Raw genomic sequence first — 18273 nt, forward strand, 5'->3', positions numbered from 1 at the left:
GGGGGGGTGGGGGGGGGTCCCCCTAGATGAATTCTGCCCTGGGCCTTTCCGTCCGGGGAAAGGTCAAAAGGGAAAGTGGGTGCTCACGGGCACCTTTTGGTTTTTTCTTACATTTGGAGGATCAGACCTCCTACCTCTCGCCCAAATTGAATTGCGCCCTGGGCCTTCATCCCCCACTCGGTTCGGTGCACGGGCCTTGGAAGTGCCCCCCTGTCGCACGTCGTCTGGTGTTCAGTGGAAACGCAAATCGGGGTGCTGGGAGGGGCCCTCCTCGGGTCCTATTTTCTTATCTGTTGGCTCACCCCGCTCTAGACGCGATCGGGGAGCTGCCTTTGGGAGGCCGGAAAAGCAAAGGTTGTATTGGAGTGTTTATTTTTTTATTTCTATTTTATTTTATTTTTTACCTAAAAAGAAAGCTGGGGTGTTGTTTTCTTGGTGTGCGCGTAAATTTCCTCCCGGAGCCGCGCTGAAAGCTGGCAGTTGGCTCTTACACTTGCCCGGCAGCCGAATTAGAGCAACCGCCTGTTTCTGTCGCCCACGCAGGGGAGTCATATAGCCCAGAAAAAACTTCCCGGGACTTTTAGCCTGTCCCAAGGAAAAAAAAATTGGAAACATACCCACACTCAAACAGCTGGAAGAGCTAAAATCAGAAACCACTAACCGCCACGGGAGCGAAGTGCACGAAAGGGTTTACTTGGGTTTATTTCGAGGCGCTTCATGTAATAGCCCCTTGGTACATGGTATATTTGCTGCTCGGCTCCTACTGGGGGCGGGGGGGGGGGGGGCTGCGAGCGTCCCCGTGCTGTGAATGGGCAGGAGCATTTGTCAGAGATGTGACTCACATGACCAGAGCGGTAATTTTATTTTTAAATCGTGTTTATCCGGGAAACCGAGTCTGCATCCTCACCGAAATGATACGAGGGCCGATATGAAATGCTTTTGAGCTGAAGTAGTAGCCAAAAAAAATGACTATTATTCTCCGATTAAGATGTCACGGCTAATCACTTTGTGAGCCATCTAGTTAGGATGTACTTTTTAAATTTCCTTTTCGGTGTTAAAAGAGGAGATGAGTTTATATGTTATACTAGGAGAGAAGATAGCCGTAAAAAGGCGTAAGGCTTGTTACAAGTTGGATAATCTACTTTAAAAAAAGCACCATTTGAAAACGATTTGGTTCATTCAGGTTATCAATTTGTTTTGCATAGGAGACATCAAGAGTGTAAGGTTTGACTGAGCTTTTTACAGAGCAAGGGGGAATGTAGCATTGGCCCACCGAGGAGGACATGATAAATGCTTTGCTGGTGACTGTGCTGGCCATACAGCAGCCTCTCCCCACCCACGGGCGCCTTAGCACCACTCTACCAAGGGAGTGATTTTCCCCTAGGTAATTAAAGATCTGTTTCAGATAGGGATATGAATAGGAACATTTCATTATCATATTAACCAATTACAGAATCTGCTGATTAAAATCAACATTTAGAACAAATGTTGAATGTGAACTTGTTCTTTCAGTGGATACTATGTTTTGATCAAAACATTGTATTTAGGCTTCTATTGAATTGTAAACCAAAAGAAAGGCACCGAAATAGCTAAGGAATACGTTTTATATTTGATATTTAAGCAATATCCAAGCCAAAAACAAACCCCACACAACCTCACAACTTTGCGATATTATATTTAAGGTTTGCTTAGTTAAAAAAACACACACACTTTAAAGACCTGTATGATATGAACATAGTAGTTTGGCAATATTACAATACTGTACTATAGTTGCAAACGTAACTGTGATGGGCAGGGAATTCTACTTGTATGTGAGCGATAAGGTGTACCATATTCTTGCATCAGAAAGGTGTATAGTCTGTTTGCTTCCCTTTTTTCTTGATTTGCCTCATTCACTTTTTGTCCGCAGTTGATTGTGGGAGCGATTTTACTAAATACATGTTTTACAGAGTTTCGTAAGGTTTGATGAACCAGTTATTACACAATTGACAAATAAACCTGATATGTTTATAAGCAACATTAGAAGGAGTTTGCCCAAGTACTTCTCACAAGGATTGTTGGGGAATTTTTAGTAAGCACCGTTTGTTTATCCTTCCTGAGATGATGAATTAGGTGGATTATGCATGTTTGTATCTCTCTTTTTTTTTTCAGACGAGATGTGAAATGGAGAAGTATCTGACACCTCAGCTTCCTCCAGTTTCTATAATTCCAGAGCATAAAAAGTATAGACGAGACAGTGCCTCAGTCGTAGACCAGTTCTTCACTGACAGTGAAGGGTTACCTTACAGTATCAACATGAACGTCTTCCTCCCCGACATCACTCACCTGAGAACTGGCCTCTACAAATCCCAGAGACCGTGCGTAACACACATCAAGACCGAACCTGTTACCATTTTCAGCCACCAGAGTGAAACGACTGCCCCTCCTCCGGCCCCAACCCAGGCCCTCCCTGAGTTCACCAGTATATTCAGCTCACACCAGACCGCAGCTCCAGAGGTGAACAACATTTTCATCAAACAAGAACTTCCTACACCAGATCTTCATCTCTCTGTCCCCCCGCAGGGCCACCTGTACCAGCTGCTGAATACACCGGATCTAGATATGCCCAGTTCTACAAACCAGACAGCAGTCATGGACACTCTTAATGTTTCTATGTCAGCCGCCATGGCAGGCCTTAACACACACACCTCTGCCGTCCCGCAGACTACGATGAAACAGTTCCAGGGCATGCCCCCTTGCACATACACAATGCCAAGTCAGTTTCTTCCACAGCAGGCCACTTACTTCCCCCCGTCACCACCAAGCTCAGAGCCTGGAAGTCCAGATAGACAAGCAGAGATGCTCCAGAATTTAACCCCACCTCCATCCTATGCTGCGACAATTGCTTCTAAACTGGCAATTCACAATCCAAATTTACCTGCCACCCTACCAGTTAATTCGCAAAACATCCAACCTGTCAGATACAACAGAAGGAGTAACCCCGATTTGGAGAAACGACGCATCCACTACTGCGATTACCCTGGTATGTGGTCTTACCTGGTTGAAGCATCATCGATTTAATGTTGGTGTCTTTGTGCTTTTTTCCAAACTCAGGTTTTAAAATTCCATAGGACAGTAGTGCTTGACAATAAAAATCACCTACTTTGTTCTTTTCATATCCCAGTCTCGGTGCCTTTCCCTGGTTGTTCCGTTTAGTTGTCTATTGCTTATTTGAGGTGTTTTTTTTTTTGTTTTTTTTTTTTTAAGGCTAGACTAAAATCTGGAAAAAAGTTATTTAGACTTTTTTCTTTAATATTAAATAAAAATTAGAATTTTTAGTTAATGCCAGAGTTATTTTAAATTGGAGCTTTTAATTCTAAATTAAGTACCCTGAAAAAAGATTACTTAAGGTAGGAGAAAATATGGTGTGGTAATGAAGTGGGGATTGAGTAAGGCTGCTATAAGATAAGACTGTATACCCAATAGATTTAAGGGTAGTCCATATATGCTCATTCTTGAATGACATACATGACCCAAAATATGAATTGATGACAGTAATGAATATATTTGCAAGTTGCTGGTATAATTTATTGGCTATGGTACATGATATGGCATGCCATACTAAATGAAAAAACAAGAAACGTTAGGGGTACAGAAAATGGCAGTCATCTTGGATAATGATTAACATTGTCAGCTCTGAAGCCATTAAAATTTTTAAATCACTGAAGTATATGTTACTACTTACTATAAAGCACCTACTGGAATATAAACACATTTCCCATTTGTAGCTTGGCTCATTATCCTCTTTCTGCTAAAGTGATACATACATAAAGCAAATCACTTTAATAAGGTAATAGGGGAGTGCTTTTTAAAGCTAAAGCTTCAGCTATCTAGCATGAGAGATTTCTTCTTTAAAGCCAGATTTTAAACACTGAATCATCAAATGTAAAGATTTCAAAGGATCTCCAAAATGACAAGCTGTTCCTCTCCTGCTTTATTTTAGGCTGCACAAAAGTTTATACGAAGTCTTCTCATTTAAAAGCTCACCTGAGGACTCATACTGGTATGTAATTTTCTTGTTAATTCTGTGAGTTGTGTAAATAGTGTAAGTGGTATTCATCCTTTTAAAAGCCAACACTTGTTTGATCTCTTCTTTCTTCTGTCAACTTTTATTTTTTAATGGCCTACCTTTTCAGCCCTGGCTTGGCTCAAAATTCAGCTCAGTGAAAAAGTCTGGTTCCAGGAAGGCTGATGTTCCCTCGCTAAGGCCTTGCCCTGTCACCTCACATAGGATTAATTACCCAAAAATGTAAACAATCATGTTTACTAATGGATTTTAAAGCTTGTAATGGCACTGCTATTTCTTATCATAAAGGGAAAAAATGGAACTAATTTTTTTCTTTAACAAATCAGTTGGCTTCTATAAAGCTATATTAAACATTAAAAACTTGCCCATTTAGCATGTAAAGCATAACTGCTTAATACATTATCTTTAGTTTTACCATTAGCCTAAAATCAGTGTTGAGCATGTTTTATGTGCTTGATGAAAGGAAGGGCGGAAATTACAGAGTATTAAAATCAAGCAGAGATGGGGTCGTGGTTTAGAAGTTTGTCTACACCCTATCCAGCCCACATGTGATGCATTTGAAAGACTTGATTCTAGCTTATATTTCATCCTTTTTCAAAATGTGCTTTAAGATTTTATAAACATTTTATTTTGTCAGATGTATACAATCAAATGCTTTTTAATTTTAAAACTTTGTATCAGAACCCATTTTAGGTTGAAACCAGGTGGCATGCTTTCAAACCATCCAAATACCCAAAATATTTTCAAACATAAAGGTGGTTAGTATTTGTGATTTTGGTTAAAAGGATAGCACTAAAGGAAAGAACTTATATAAAGTGATTATGTTTTATTTTCTCTCATTAAACAAAGCCTAACATAAAGTTCAAAGGATAAGTTTGCTAATAAAAGCAATGACCTAGCAAAATGTTTTATTCTATCATTGCTATGGAAACCAAAGTATTCAACAGTTCCTTTGAATGGGTTGTTGGATTAGTGTAAGGACTTGAATCTCCCCAGGCTAGATGTTACTATGGAAATTGAGTTTTGATAAATGAAATAGTTATCTCTAACTGCTGCATTAAAAAGTAAAAGCCTTTGAATGAAGGTCAGTTCTGAGACAGCGCTGAGAGGAATATGACTGCAGACATTTTGTATGCCTGTTAGGTATTGCTTGCTACTTATTAAAACCTACATAGTGTTGGCAACAACGTGGTAGATTCCAGGGCTTTCTGAGAAACTGCTTTTAAAAGACATTTCTTTTATGAATCAATGAAATGGATTGTTTGGGTCTGTCATTTTCAGATATAGACAAATAGATTGTATAAAGGAAAAGATCCTATGTAATCAGCCCAAAGTAGAAATTACATTTATAGTTGAACAAACTCCCATTAAATGTAGAATAAACTCAATCTAAAGTTTTCAAAATACAAATGACAAGGCCAAGAATACATTCCATATAGAAATGCTGAAATATCCTTTTGTATACAATCTATATATGTTAAGGAAGGAAACATTGAAAATGGGTTCTTACCTGAATTTTTATTAAGGAAGTAGAAGTAACTTTGAAACATTCGAACTATTGTGTTGTGGGGTTGTTGTTTTTTTTAAGTCCTTGAAAGGAGAGATAGGAGGGGAACATGTTTTTCATGAGGTTAAAGTCTCCTAATAAAAGAGGGGTGCAATTGCATATAGCGATGTAATCAAGTGCTATTGGCAGGGATGTAGTCAGAGCATATCTAAATGGCCTTGCAACCCCTGCAAGTCAGGGTTTAGTGCTCTGAATGCTTATACCTACAATTCTGGAACTTGACCTGCTGGCGAAGAAATTTAATAGTGGGTTGTCTTAACAAAGCTTGTACTAATAAAAACAAACCGAAAAGAGGACTGAAGCCTAGTTTGGGTCCCATGCATCACCTTTTTTTTTGACGTGATCGTAAACAGTGTGGCCATGGACATCTAATGAGTGAAACCATTTAATCCAGTTTAATAAAGTTTTGTTTGATAGTCTTTCAGATGCCTTGGGGAGGGTTTGTAACAGACTTGTTCATCTGGCTAAACCCGTTCTTGGGTAATCATAGAGCATTGAGGTTGTTTTCTCCTCATTTCTAGTTTCTAGACAATGCCTTTTAAAATTACCTCTCTCATTGCATCCTCCCTATCCTGCCTGTTGTTTTTTAATGAATGTATCTGAAGCCAGCAAAGGCTTGGGTTTTTTGGTTTTTTCCCCCCTCCTTTTTAAGGCTCAGGCATTTCTAAAGTACTTCTCTCATTTAATAGCTTTTCTTGTTTTCTCTCTGTCCTCCCTTGTCCAATCTATATGGAAATGTTGATCTTCTATTTGACAATATAAAAGTTATTTTTTAAATGATTGCCATTTTGCAGGCAGAATATGAAGCACCCTAGCATTTCTTTGGAATAAAATTGTAAATGCTTTAAAATGTCAAGTTACCTTATGCTTTAAGAATGATTTAAGCAATTAAAACAACCTACATCTGAGTTCTATTGCTTATTCCGAATTTTCAGATTGCAAATGCTTCTTAACTTGACTTGCAAATTGAACATAAGGAAATAGTCTTTTCAAAACAAGACTTTTCAAAAACAATTTTGGATGAAAGAGTAGATATTTTCTTGAACCAGAAGTCTCATAGCATTCAAGTTTTTTCTAAGTTCATACCCTTTAAGGTTTTTTTATTCAGAAAGAATAGACAAATAATACAAAGTTCTATCTTTGTATGGTTAGAAAAAATATCTGACTCTGTTTTAGGAAATAATGATATTTCACTTTTAAAAGCATGTTATGTCTTTATGTACATGATGGCGTACTTAGAGACTTATAGAGGTACCCCTCATATGGGGTGTGTGGGTGGTTGTATGTGTTACTTGGAACGCCATGTCATGCCTCTGGTTAGACATAATCGTGGCTGCTTCTAGGTAAGTGTCAAGAAGTGGTAAATTTCCAAATCAAAATATTTGTACTTATAACAACATTTAAATGTGAATATTACTGGAATTTGTGTTTGCCTCATGATGCATTCAAGGGGCTACTCATTGCCGCGGTTTAAACGTTGCTCCCCAGCACCTTGCTTTTTCTAAAAATTCACATACCCCTTTGCCCTCGCAAATCACTGTGCCCGTTAAACCAATTCATGAATCAGATTAAAAACCTACTGCAACCGGTGATATAGTTTTTGTTCATATACCTATCTTTAATTTCATAATGAACATTTAAAATAACTCAGAATATAAGTACAAAGAAAAATTTGGAAGAAATTGAAAAGTTGTTCTTACCACTCATACTGGTTTTTTTTTTTTTTTTGTATGCTTATGAGTACCATAAGTTAAAATACTTTTTTTTACATTGAATGTGGAAATTTCTTTGAAACTTGTGCTCTCACACGTTAGGGAAAAAGTACTTTGCAAAGATAAAATTCTGAAAAAGTCAATAGTGAACTCAATACAAATGTTTGAAATCTAGTGGTTTTAGTCATATGTGTGAATATGTACTTAACCCAAGGGGCTATGCTAAAGCAGTTGGGAAATTAGGGTCTAGTAACATTTTTAGATCACTTATCAGTCTCGGCTATCTGGAACAGGGCAGAAAATGAGCACTTGTACAGAAAAAGTCTTTGAGCAGCATGCACACTTGGCTCAAGTGATTCTATGCACGAGCTGTTAAGGTGCACTGATCCCAAAATGGCTTGCTAAGGGTTGACAGGAAAAGGACAATTGGAAACAACACCACAAAAGAAAATGGAAACCTACAAATACCATAGGAACACAAAATGGACTCACTGGTAGTGCTGCATTGCACAGTGAGCTGTGTTCGGGATTCCATAGGAAGTCTGAGAAAGATTTTTAGCCTAAGCCTGGTTGTGGGAAGGGGTAAATTCCCATGTTCTGCCTTGATGATTATGTAGGACACTATATCCTAATGACATTTATATTAAAATGTTACTATGTGTGTTTTAAAATGCATAATCTCTGCTTGAGATTTGTTGCTAAGCATTGATTTTAGTCTCAGTTTGGGTACTAAAAAATCCTTAGGTATAAATTTCTGTATAATTCTTTGCTCTACATTATTACCTATTAAACATGCTAGGTATAACTTTTTATTTTAAAATATTGACAGTGTTGACAATATTTTTATTTCTGTCATTTTCCCACTAAAAGAAATATTAAAAATGTTCTGAAAATGAGTTTTTTTGTGTGGAAATGTGGAAAAGAGTGTGAATGGCTTTTAAAAATATAAAGGATTTCACTTTCTTAGAAATTATTTAGAACTAAAATCAGCATAAGGATATATATATTATATCTGGACTTAATGGAGATGAATAATACAGTTTGGATCTAGGGATCAGTATTGGTTAAATGTGTAATTTGTGTTACTGGCAGAGGTTAAAAGTTTTCCAGATTGAAATTTAATGCCCAATGAGTTTTTGAGTCTATATTTCAAAACTATGCAGGAAAAAACATCATATTTAGCCTATAGTGTTAGATGTTACTACATAAATATTCTTAAATTATTGTCATTTGTAGCTTTATTTTATATATTGATAGTTTCAAGCTTATGTAAAAAAAAGTAGTGGTTAAGAGACTTGCTGGTCTCAGACCTCTGGAAAGGTATTTATGAGTTTGAAAGCTTAGAAACAATTTCTTTTCAATGACTCTCACTAGGAAGATTAAACTTTGCTTCTAGGACTTGTTCTTTCATCTGAAGAACATTTACATAGGAAATTTTTGTTCTGCAATGATAAAGCTAAAGGTTAAGTTTAATTTGATTGAATTTTTTACCGATCTTTTTTTTTTTTTTTTAATATATTTTATTGATTTTCTACAGCGAGGAAGGGAGAGAGATAGAGAGTTAGAAACATCGATGAGAGAGGAACATCAATCAGCTGCCTCCTGCACATCTCCTACTGGGGATGTGCCCGCAACCCAGGTACATGCCCTTGACCGGAATCGAACCCAGGACCCCCCAGTCCGCAAGCCGACGCTCTATCCACTGAGCCAAACCGGTTTCGGCTTTTTACCGATCTTGCAGAGAATTTCTTCTCTTTTCTTATAAACTAGTGGGAGAAGATCACTTCTAAGTAGATTAAATAGAATTGCTGAAGTTGAGATAGAAACAATCAGCTGTAAAGGTAGTTTAATCACCCAAGGTGATTTTACTTTGCCAGATATTCTTAGTTCTATAGAATGTAGTAGCTGTTTGCTTGACGACCTACATCTTTTCTGGTGAAAGCTTAGAAACAAAGTAATGTCCTACTTTAGTAAAAGTATCTCTGTAGCAGCATTCTTATTCTGTCAGCCTGTGTTATTTATATTCAAGGATCTCCAACAATTCTGATTAAGGGTAGCTTATTGTTTTAGAAGTACCCTGTCACTAACTTCCATTAAAAAATATCTAGGCAGAAGAATGAATTTCTTTTTTAATAACTTTATGAATGCAAACCTTAGAGTTGGGAGGAATCCTCCTGTTCAATCCAAATTAAGATAAAGGAATAAACCAGAGAGAGACAAGTACCATATGCGTTCACTCATATGTGGAATCTAATGAACAAACGGAACTAACAAGCAAAATAAAAACAGATTCATAGATAGAAAGCAGGCAGACAGCTCTGCTGGGTGGGGCCGGGGGACAAGGAGAGATTGAATAAAGAAAAAAAAAGATGCTCATGGACATGGACAACAGTGTGGTGATTGGGTAGAGAGAGGGGTAGATGGAGGTGGAGGAAGGTATGGGGAGATAAATGGTGATAGAAAAAATAAAAGAAAACAGAATATTTACTACTCATTCAGTGCTGGGAAAATGAAAACATGGAATTTTTCTATTTGGTCAAAAAAGTAAAGGTAAAATATTTTGATACTTTAAAAAAATTTTAGTTTGGACCCTTATTATGAGAAAATGAATCTGAATGTTGTCTTTAGACTCAACAATTGGTATTTCATTACAATGTTAACGATAGAGGATGTTTTCCATTGTTTTTGTTGAGAACCCTCAGAAGTAGCAATAGCTTAGGAGCCCAGAGATTCATTCTGCTGGGATGTAGACTGACCTTTGACAGCTTAGCCCCCGGATCCAGCCCCCTTTAGGTTTGGCAGATTAAGGTTCTTTGTTCCCAGGAGGAGTCCCCTCACTCCCTCTGACCAGCAGTAGGGCCTCCAGAACGTCCTAGTTTCCATCAAATGTATCTAATACTGTAAAAGAAAACTTGTTTATGTAGAGTTTATCTATTCCTGTACAACTATAGTATGAATAATAACTGATTTTGAACATGCACGATTCTCACATAAACCCTCATTTAGTCAGATTATCCTCAGTGGTCTGAGGCAGTATAGAAAATGCCTTATTGCAGGTGGGGCCATAAAGAAAGGATAATCCAATAGACTCACACTAGATGCTGTCCTGTCTCTTACACTTTCATTAATGAAAATAACAGAGTTGGTCAGACTTCGGCCAAATATGTGGTTGTCCTAAAGAAGTATTAGGAGAAGTGTGGTATTTACAGCCAGGATAAAAGCCAGTGTTTGTCCTTGAGGAACTTTCAAAGCCAGTTGAGGCAAAATATAGCTATTTGAAGCCTTCATACAGCAGTATAGATGCAAATGGAATCAGTCATTCAGAGGGAATTTAACTGATGGTGGGGGCCAGAAATCTATCCTAGACTGTTCAGAGGTTTTCTGAAGAGGTAAAGGAGAATCAGATTTTAAAGAAATAAGTTAAATACCAATTGACCAACAGGGAGAAAGAAGGGATTTCCTTACTTAATATATCTTTTAAAGTAATCAGTTTGTTTAAAGTTGGGGACATTATTGATAGGGATACTCTATTAAATATTAGATGCATTTTATAAATACTAATAATACTAATCTTTAAAATGAACCGCCTACCCTTCTGTTCCAAGTATAGATGTATTACATTGAGCATTAAATTACTGGCATTGACATATAAAATTAGGAATTAATGAGCCTAAATCATCCTACTTTATCTTTTTTTAGATATTTAATATCTAATATTTGTGAATTTCTTTAATTTGGGGATTAATGTTTCTTTTTTCTTTACCTTTTATTTAAATATATAAAGACTGTTTTAGAATTTAAAATTCCTTAAGTCTCTATTGAAAAAAATCTAATTATTAAATTGCATGAAAATATTTTCCTTCTGAAATATGAGCTTGTTTTGAGTTTAAAGACTCAAATTTTAAGAATTAAGTACTAATTATTAAAATGATTTATTCCACTTTAAACAGTTTGCTTTGTTTTAAGTCTCCAAATAGGATATGGATTTTAAGTTCTTGGAAGCCAGAGACCAAGTCTTATTTGTTGTATTTTGCAAGTCATTTAGTACAGGTTACACTCTTATTTACTAAACATTGGCTTTAATTCTGATGGTTTTAGCCTTTATCAGATGTCATTGATTTGGATAATCTTTTAGCTTTCTGAAAGAAAACCAGATATGTAGCTTTGCTGTAATAAACTTAAAAAACAACAACATGCTATTGATTTTAGAGAGGAAGGGAGGTGGAGAGAGAGATAGAAACATCAATGATGAGAGATAATCATGGATCAACTGCCTCCTGTATGCCCCACACTGGGGGTGGAGCCCACAACCCAGGCACATGCTCTGACTGGGACTCGAACCATGACCACCTGGTTCATAGGTCGATGGTCAACCACTGAGCTATGCCCGCTGGGCTGCTATAATAAACCTTTAAAAAGTCACAAAACAACTAAAAATATTTTCACCTATGATATTTTTCTTTTGTTAGAAGAATTTATGTAGAACATCCTAGGCAAAGGCCTTGGTATGAGTCTATTGAATATGTTCAGCAGAGCAGAGAAACCTCCCATTGTATTATGCTAGTTTCAGAAATCATTTTTTACCTGTTCATCACGGGGGAGGGGGGGAGACAAGAATTTTTTAGCTCATCATTAAAGATTTTTCGAATACTTCACAAACATGTTGCGTGGCTAACCCACTCAAATTCACTTAGCCTGGGATAAAGGGGAACCATTGTTAGATAGTATTGGGATTGTCAATGCCAGCACAGGTCAGATTTCAGGGCTCGGTGCTTCAGATAGTCTGGGTTAAGGCCTACTCCGAGTCCCTGAAACTGTTCCTCAACCGACCTTCAGAAGTGGCTTTGAAATCTTTAAATAAATTTGAACACTGTGTAGGTGTTCTCTAAATCATTCATATAGAGCGTATTAATGTTTGCTAATGGAGGGTTTAAGAAGGACATTAGGGATAAGTGGCAGGCAAGGATTCTTAATGTGGAGCTCATCATTTTGCTTCTAACTTGAGCTATTGTGAGGACTGTGTGACACTATGAGAAGTGCCTAACTCTGGAATATGTGCTCAACGGATGTTTGTGCCTGTGCCTGCAATTGTTTTTGCTTAACATTTTTCATAAAATATATTGATTGACTTTATCAGTATGGATAGTGTATATGTTTAACTTGGACTTTTTTTTTTTTTTAAAGATTAGGGATTCCTAGCAAAAATAGTCCTGGTAATTTTAAAATAGAATGAGGAAATGCATACTTTATTTGAGAGATAAAGTGGAAGCTTGTTTTCCAGGCTGTACAAACTTGCCACTTTTTTCTCTTTGCCTTTGGAAAGTTTCACATTAACAACATGAGAACTTAAAAATAAAGTTGATGTTGAAAGAGCTTAACTAAATATTTTAAATTGGTGGTATTGGAAAAGGATTCTGTAAAAATCCAATTAAGCTTTTGAAAGTTCTATCCTGTTGAAATAACTTAAAGGAAGTCAGTTTGGTTTCCCAGAAGTACTGTGCATAGTGTTTCTGGCTGAGGAAGAAAGGCACAAATTGGCTATTTGGCCAGAAATTGGGTACCAGCTTCCTCTACAGTGTTTTACTTGAGCAGTGTTGACACTTGAACAAATCCCATAGAAACTGCCCCAAGTGGGGAACGGTTGTCCTTGCTTTTATAGTCAAGACTTGGTCCCATAACTAATGTCCCAGACACTGGTAGTATTCTTGGCTGAACAACCTATAGATGTGCATAAATTGGGAGCAAAATCCCAAGTGTTTTAGGAAGTTTAATAGCTACCGTTTTCTAACCAATCAGTAAAGTAAACTTTAAAAAATACTGGTACAGTTTATTGCTTTATAGCCAATAAAAATAGCGAACAAAAAGAGTCTAGTGTCCCTTGTTTCTTAAACTCTGAAAAATCAGAATGATTTTTAAAATTGGGGCACTTCAGGAATTTTTTTTCCTTGCCTCAGACAGCAGCAATAACTTTTGCCATTAAATGTCAGTAAGGTATTTAACCAACATGTTTGTTTTTGTGACTTTATTTTTCATGAGAAACAAATCACGTGTGCAAAAATAATTTTTTTTGTATTTGATTTACATCTGCAAGAGTGATAGCTCCCTTTACTGCTAGTACTAAAACATATCTATGAATTAAACAGATTAAATGTGATTATAAGTGAAAGAAAAGTAGTTTATTTCTTATGTTACTTAACAGGTTTGAGTGTATTAGCTTAAAATCTTAGAATTTACTATGAGAAGAAAAAACAATCCAGGAACTGTGATGTCTATTTTACAAATAGAATGATAGGAACCAAAAAGAATTTAAAAAATAAAAATAGGTGTGTCTTGGTTCAGAGCCAGAGGAGAGGAGACAGGAAAGGTGGCTTGGGGATGCATACCATAAGGAGTTGAAAGAAATCTCATGGGAAATAATTGGCTATCCTGGCTCTGTGAAATTTGTACGTTTTCTTCTTATCCTTACGGAATTTTGTTTGAGAATCAGACTGGTTATCAGAATAGCAAAACCGTATTAAGCACAAGCTGTAGTAGAAATCTCAGTTGATGTGGGCAATGTCTTTTAAAATTTGGACACAGTTGAGTAATCTTACAACTTCCTGAATGTGATACTGCTAAATCAGGCAGAAAGGTGGTTGAGTTTCATGGTGATAGTGTTCCAGGCAACCCTGAGGTTCTTCTCTTTTAGAAGAAAACATTTTAAAAGGAATTTCAGAGCTTGGCTATTCAGAGTTTTAAAATGTATCCATATACAACTCAGCTATAAACCAACAGTACTTGAATATGTAAATTTATCTCACAAGCTCTCATCTTTAACATTCATAGGAAATTATAATAATAAAGCAATACCATATAGGAACTACTAGTTAATGTTCAGTGGGAGATTCTTAGATTTTAGGATTTATTTAGGGGACTACATAATCTCAAATAGGATTAACTAATTCTAAAACTGGGAGTTAAGACTGCATTATAAATACTAAGTAGTTTTGAAAGATTAGCAAACTTTAGATAACATTAAGAGTAATACAAATTGCCATGGGACAGCAGCTCAGTTATCAATTAAAGTGAAGAGAGCTGTGAAAGAATAGGTAGATTGAATGATTAGTAGGGACTTTTAAAAGTATATATCACACATGTAAGCTCCATGAAGCCAGGCATTTTTGTTTTGCTGGGTGTGGTATTCCAAGCATTCAGGGCAGTGCCAACCATATAGTAGAAACTTGGCAAATCATGTATAAGAATGGGCAGTGCTTTACAAAGAAAAAAGAATGCATGAATCAGCAAGGATTAGAATTATTATGGTTGTTTCATGACTACCTAAGTGAAATAAATGATCAGGACAGGACTTTATGATCTGCTTGAGGAATTTATTAAATATCAAATGCTGCATAAAACTTTAACACCATTGAACTTGAAACTTTATCTTTGTTCTGCTTGAATGTGTATGTGCCACTGTGAATTTCTAAGAGCAAGTGCCCCTAATACTCCATTTTGGAGGCTGTGTGTTCAAGGGAACTGTCGTATGTGCTGACAGTTTTAGTCTGGCTAATGAAGAAACATCGAGGACCAGTTTGTGAAGTAAAGGGTGTAAAGGGTTGCAGTTGTGTGACCTTAAATTCATTGTATTGGTGATCTGAGAACTACCCTCCCTCCTAAGTACCATCTTTAATTTTTTCCTCTCTTGGCCAACTTATAGCCATTAGTCCTGTACTCAATGTGGGTTTGTAGACATTGTGTTCCCATAGTAATGATAAAGCCACCCAAGCTGTCTAGCCATTTTTATGGATTTACTTATACAGGAGCACTGATTCAACTTGCACATTTAAAATTGCAAGTTTTTCATTCTTTAGTAGTAAACAGAATACTTTTTCTTTATATAATCAGGTGAAGTAGCTTTCTATGAGACACTGACACTGTTCACTAGATGACTTTGAGGGAAGTAATTCCATAACAAAATTCATGAACTTCTTTAAGAAAATTTCTTTTCAGGCAGTATCTAAGATGTTTGACTTAACAAGCAGGGCACCTCATCTCTTCTCTTTGTTCATTGTCACAGGTGAGAAGCCATACAAATGCACCTGGGAAGGCTGTGACTGGAGGTTCGCCCGCTCCGATGAGCTGACACGCCACTACCGGAAGCATACCGGGGCCAAGCCATTCCAGTGCGGGGTGTGCAACCGCAGCTTCTCCCGCTCCGACCACCTGGCCTTGCACATGAAGAGGCACCAAAACTGAGCTGCTGCGAGGCCTGCGTGCCTATGCAATCACGCTGATGGTCTGCAGTTCACTTGGCAAAATTTTAACTACAAACTTAACTATATATATATAAAAAGAAAAAGCAAAAAACTGGAAATGTATATTTTGTATATTTGAGAAAACAGGGAGTACATTGTATTAATGCCAAAGTGTTTGGTCCTTTTAGGAATCTGGAATGCTTGCTGTAATGTATATGGCTTTACTCAAGCAGATTTCATCTCATGACAGGCAGCGCATCTCAGCGTGGGTAGGGGGGTGGGGGTGCAATGTGTGTTTGCAGCGTTTTTACCTAAGCACCATCTTTTAATGTGACCGTGTTTAGTAAACAAGTCAGTTGGCAGGCTGAAGGAAGAAGGCTGGATTGTATGTCAAGATTTTACTTGACATCAAGTTGTTTTCAGTAATAGAATAATTCCTTACACGTGTACACAGCGTACCTGGCAATTCACAAATAGCCATTGAACAAATAAGTGTTTGTTTTTTTTTTTTTTTTTTATGAGTTGCCTATATTTGCTATTCAAAATTTTGTAAATATGCAAATCAGCTTTATAGGTTTATTACAAGTTTCCTAAGTTTGGGGGAGAAATCATAAGTAATTTGAAAATAACCATGAATACATTTACAGTTACAATTTTGTTGTAAGATACCTCTTAAAACCCTATTAAATTCATTTCTCTAGGGGGAAAGATAATCATCATTCAAATGAACTTAAAAAGCAGATTTAATGCACTGATTAAAATGGAATTTATTTTAAATATGAAAGAGTTTTATATGAATTGTGAACTCAAGAGCTTAAAGATAGTTACAATATATGAAAGTTAAACCTCTTAAAATAAGCTAAACAGTATCATTTTACAGGCGGAGGACTTAGTTTTCACATGGCAATGTTGAATTTATGATGCAGTTTTCATGTATGAAAACGTTGAATTTATGATGCAGTTATTCATGCAGTACTGTTGGTTAAATGCCAGTTTAAGTGGATTTTGCATGTAATATACAGTGACACAGTAATTTTACCTAAATTACAGTGCAGTTTAGTGTATCTATTCATATTGACTCAGTGTCTACCTTTAATTACAAATGACATGTTGAAAACTTAAGGAAGCAAGTACTGCACATATGCAATATAAAATAGTAATGTGATGCTGATGCTATTAACCAAAGGGCAGAATAAATAAGCAAAATGCCAAAAGGGGTCTTAATTGAAATGAAATTTTAATTTTGTTTTTAAAATATTGTTTATTTATTTTGTGCTAATATAGTAAGTTTTTTTAGAAAATTTTCATAACTTGATAAATTATAGTTTTGTTTGTTAGAAAAGTTGCTCTTAAAACGTGTAAATAGATGACAAGTGGTGTAAATATTTTGTAAGCAGCTTCAAAATGTTTATACGTGGAACTTACCTAAATGAAAAGCTCAAATCGGTTGCTGTTTTGCTTCTTTTTTCCCCTCTTATTTTTGTATTGTGGTCATTTCCTATGCAAATAATGGAGCAAACAGCTGTATAGTTGTAGAATTTTTTTGAAAGAATGAGATGTTTATATATTAATGACAATTTTTTTTGGAAAATAAAAAGTGCCTAAAAGATTCATGTTGTGCCTTCTTCTCCTACAATAGCAAAACTGGCAAATTTCGAAAAACAAAAACTACCAAATTACATTTCCAAAACTTTAAAACAGCTGTCGCCAACCAATGGTCCCGCGGACCACTGGTGGTCTGTGAGGTCCAAAAGGTTGGCGGCCGCTGGTTTAAAGGGTCTATCAGGGCAGTTAATAAAAAAAAGTTTCTGCGTTGAACAAATACCTACCTTTGTTTAAGACAAAAGAGAGGAATTTGTTTTTAGACTATGATTAGAGGTATAAAGGGAGGCATAATTCATGAATGCTGATTTTTTTTTTTCTGGTTAGTACCTTGGATTTGATGTGACGAAAACAGAACTTTGGTCTTCCTCCTAAAAATTTATAATCCCAGTTGAATGATGAGAAACAAGACAAATCCCAATTAAGGGACATTCTACAAAATACCTACCCAGTCTCTGGCCAGTGTGGTTTAGTTGGTTTCAGCTCAGTTCGCATGAGCCGAAATGTCTGGTTCTATTCCCAATCCGAGCAAATGCCTGGATTGCAGGCTCGATCCCCAGGGTGCTCCCCTCCATTGAGGTTTCCTCTCTAATAAAAACAAAACCTACGCAGTACTCAACTGTGCATATGAAAAACGGAAAATCAGAGAAGCTGACAACAGAAGCTTAAGGAAACATGGCAACTAAATGTAATGTAAATTATATGGGATTCTGGCACAGAAAACACACTTTAGGGAAAAACGAAATGTGAATAAAATAAGGAATTTAATGTTTGTTTATTTTTAATAATTTTTTTTTTGTTAATCCTCACCTGAGAATATTTTTCCATTGATTTTTATAGAGTGGAAGGGAGGGGGAGAGACAGACACATTGGTTACTTCCTGCATGTGCCTGACCAGGGCCGGGAACTGAGGTACACACCTTAACTGGAATTGAACCTAGGACCCTTCTGTACGTGAGCCAATGTTCTATCCACTGAGCAACTGGCCAGGGCTGGAATTTAACGTTTTAATATTGGTTTATTGCTTTTGACAAATGCGTGACACTAATATAAACTACTAGAGGCCCGGTGCATGAAATTCATGCACTTGGG

The 18273-nt window shown here is 36.6% G+C and overlaps 1 protein-coding gene across 2 annotated transcripts; it reads left to right on the forward strand.

Annotated features, from left to right (window-relative positions):
- Positions 1-1952: 1952 nt before the first annotated feature.
- Positions 1953-17190, forward strand: KLF5 (Kruppel like factor 5). 2 transcript variants are annotated; one of them, XM_006096367.2, is made up of 4 exons: positions 1961-2071; positions 2152-3022; positions 3983-4042; positions 15402-17190. In XM_006096367.2, the coding sequence occupies exons 2-4, from the start codon at positions 2164-2166 to the stop codon at positions 15578-15580; spliced, it is 1098 nt and encodes a 365-aa protein (XP_006096429.1). In that variant the 5' UTR covers positions 1961-2071; positions 2152-2163; the 3' UTR covers positions 15581-17190. The 2 variants fall into 2 exon arrangements, with proteins under 2 accessions (XP_014317789.1, XP_006096429.1); XM_014462303.2 differs by lacking the exon at positions 3983-4042 and having other exon boundaries at positions 1953-2071.
- Positions 17191-18273: the final 1083 nt, after the last annotated feature.

The sequence above is a fragment of the Myotis lucifugus genome, unplaced genomic scaffold (genome assembly GCF_000147115.1).
Source record: "Myotis lucifugus unplaced genomic scaffold, Myoluc2.0 scaffold_177, whole genome shotgun sequence".
In the NCBI taxonomy this organism is placed as follows: Eukaryota; Metazoa; Chordata; class Mammalia; order Chiroptera; family Vespertilionidae; genus Myotis; species Myotis lucifugus.

Excerpts from the sequence above, each read along its gene's own strand:
- KLF5 (XM_006096367.2), top strand. The coding sequence starts at position 2,164 with ATGGAGAAGTATCTGACACCTCAGCTTCCTCCAGTTTCTATAATTCCA. Across the intron at positions 3,023-3,982 it reads CCACTACTGCGATTACCCTG|GCTGCACAAAAGTTTATACG; the intron begins GTATGTGGTCTT and ends GCTTTATTTTAG. Across the intron at positions 4,043-15,401 it reads TCACCTGAGGACTCATACTG|GTGAGAAGCCATACAAATGC; the intron begins GTATGTAATTTT and ends TCATTGTCACAG.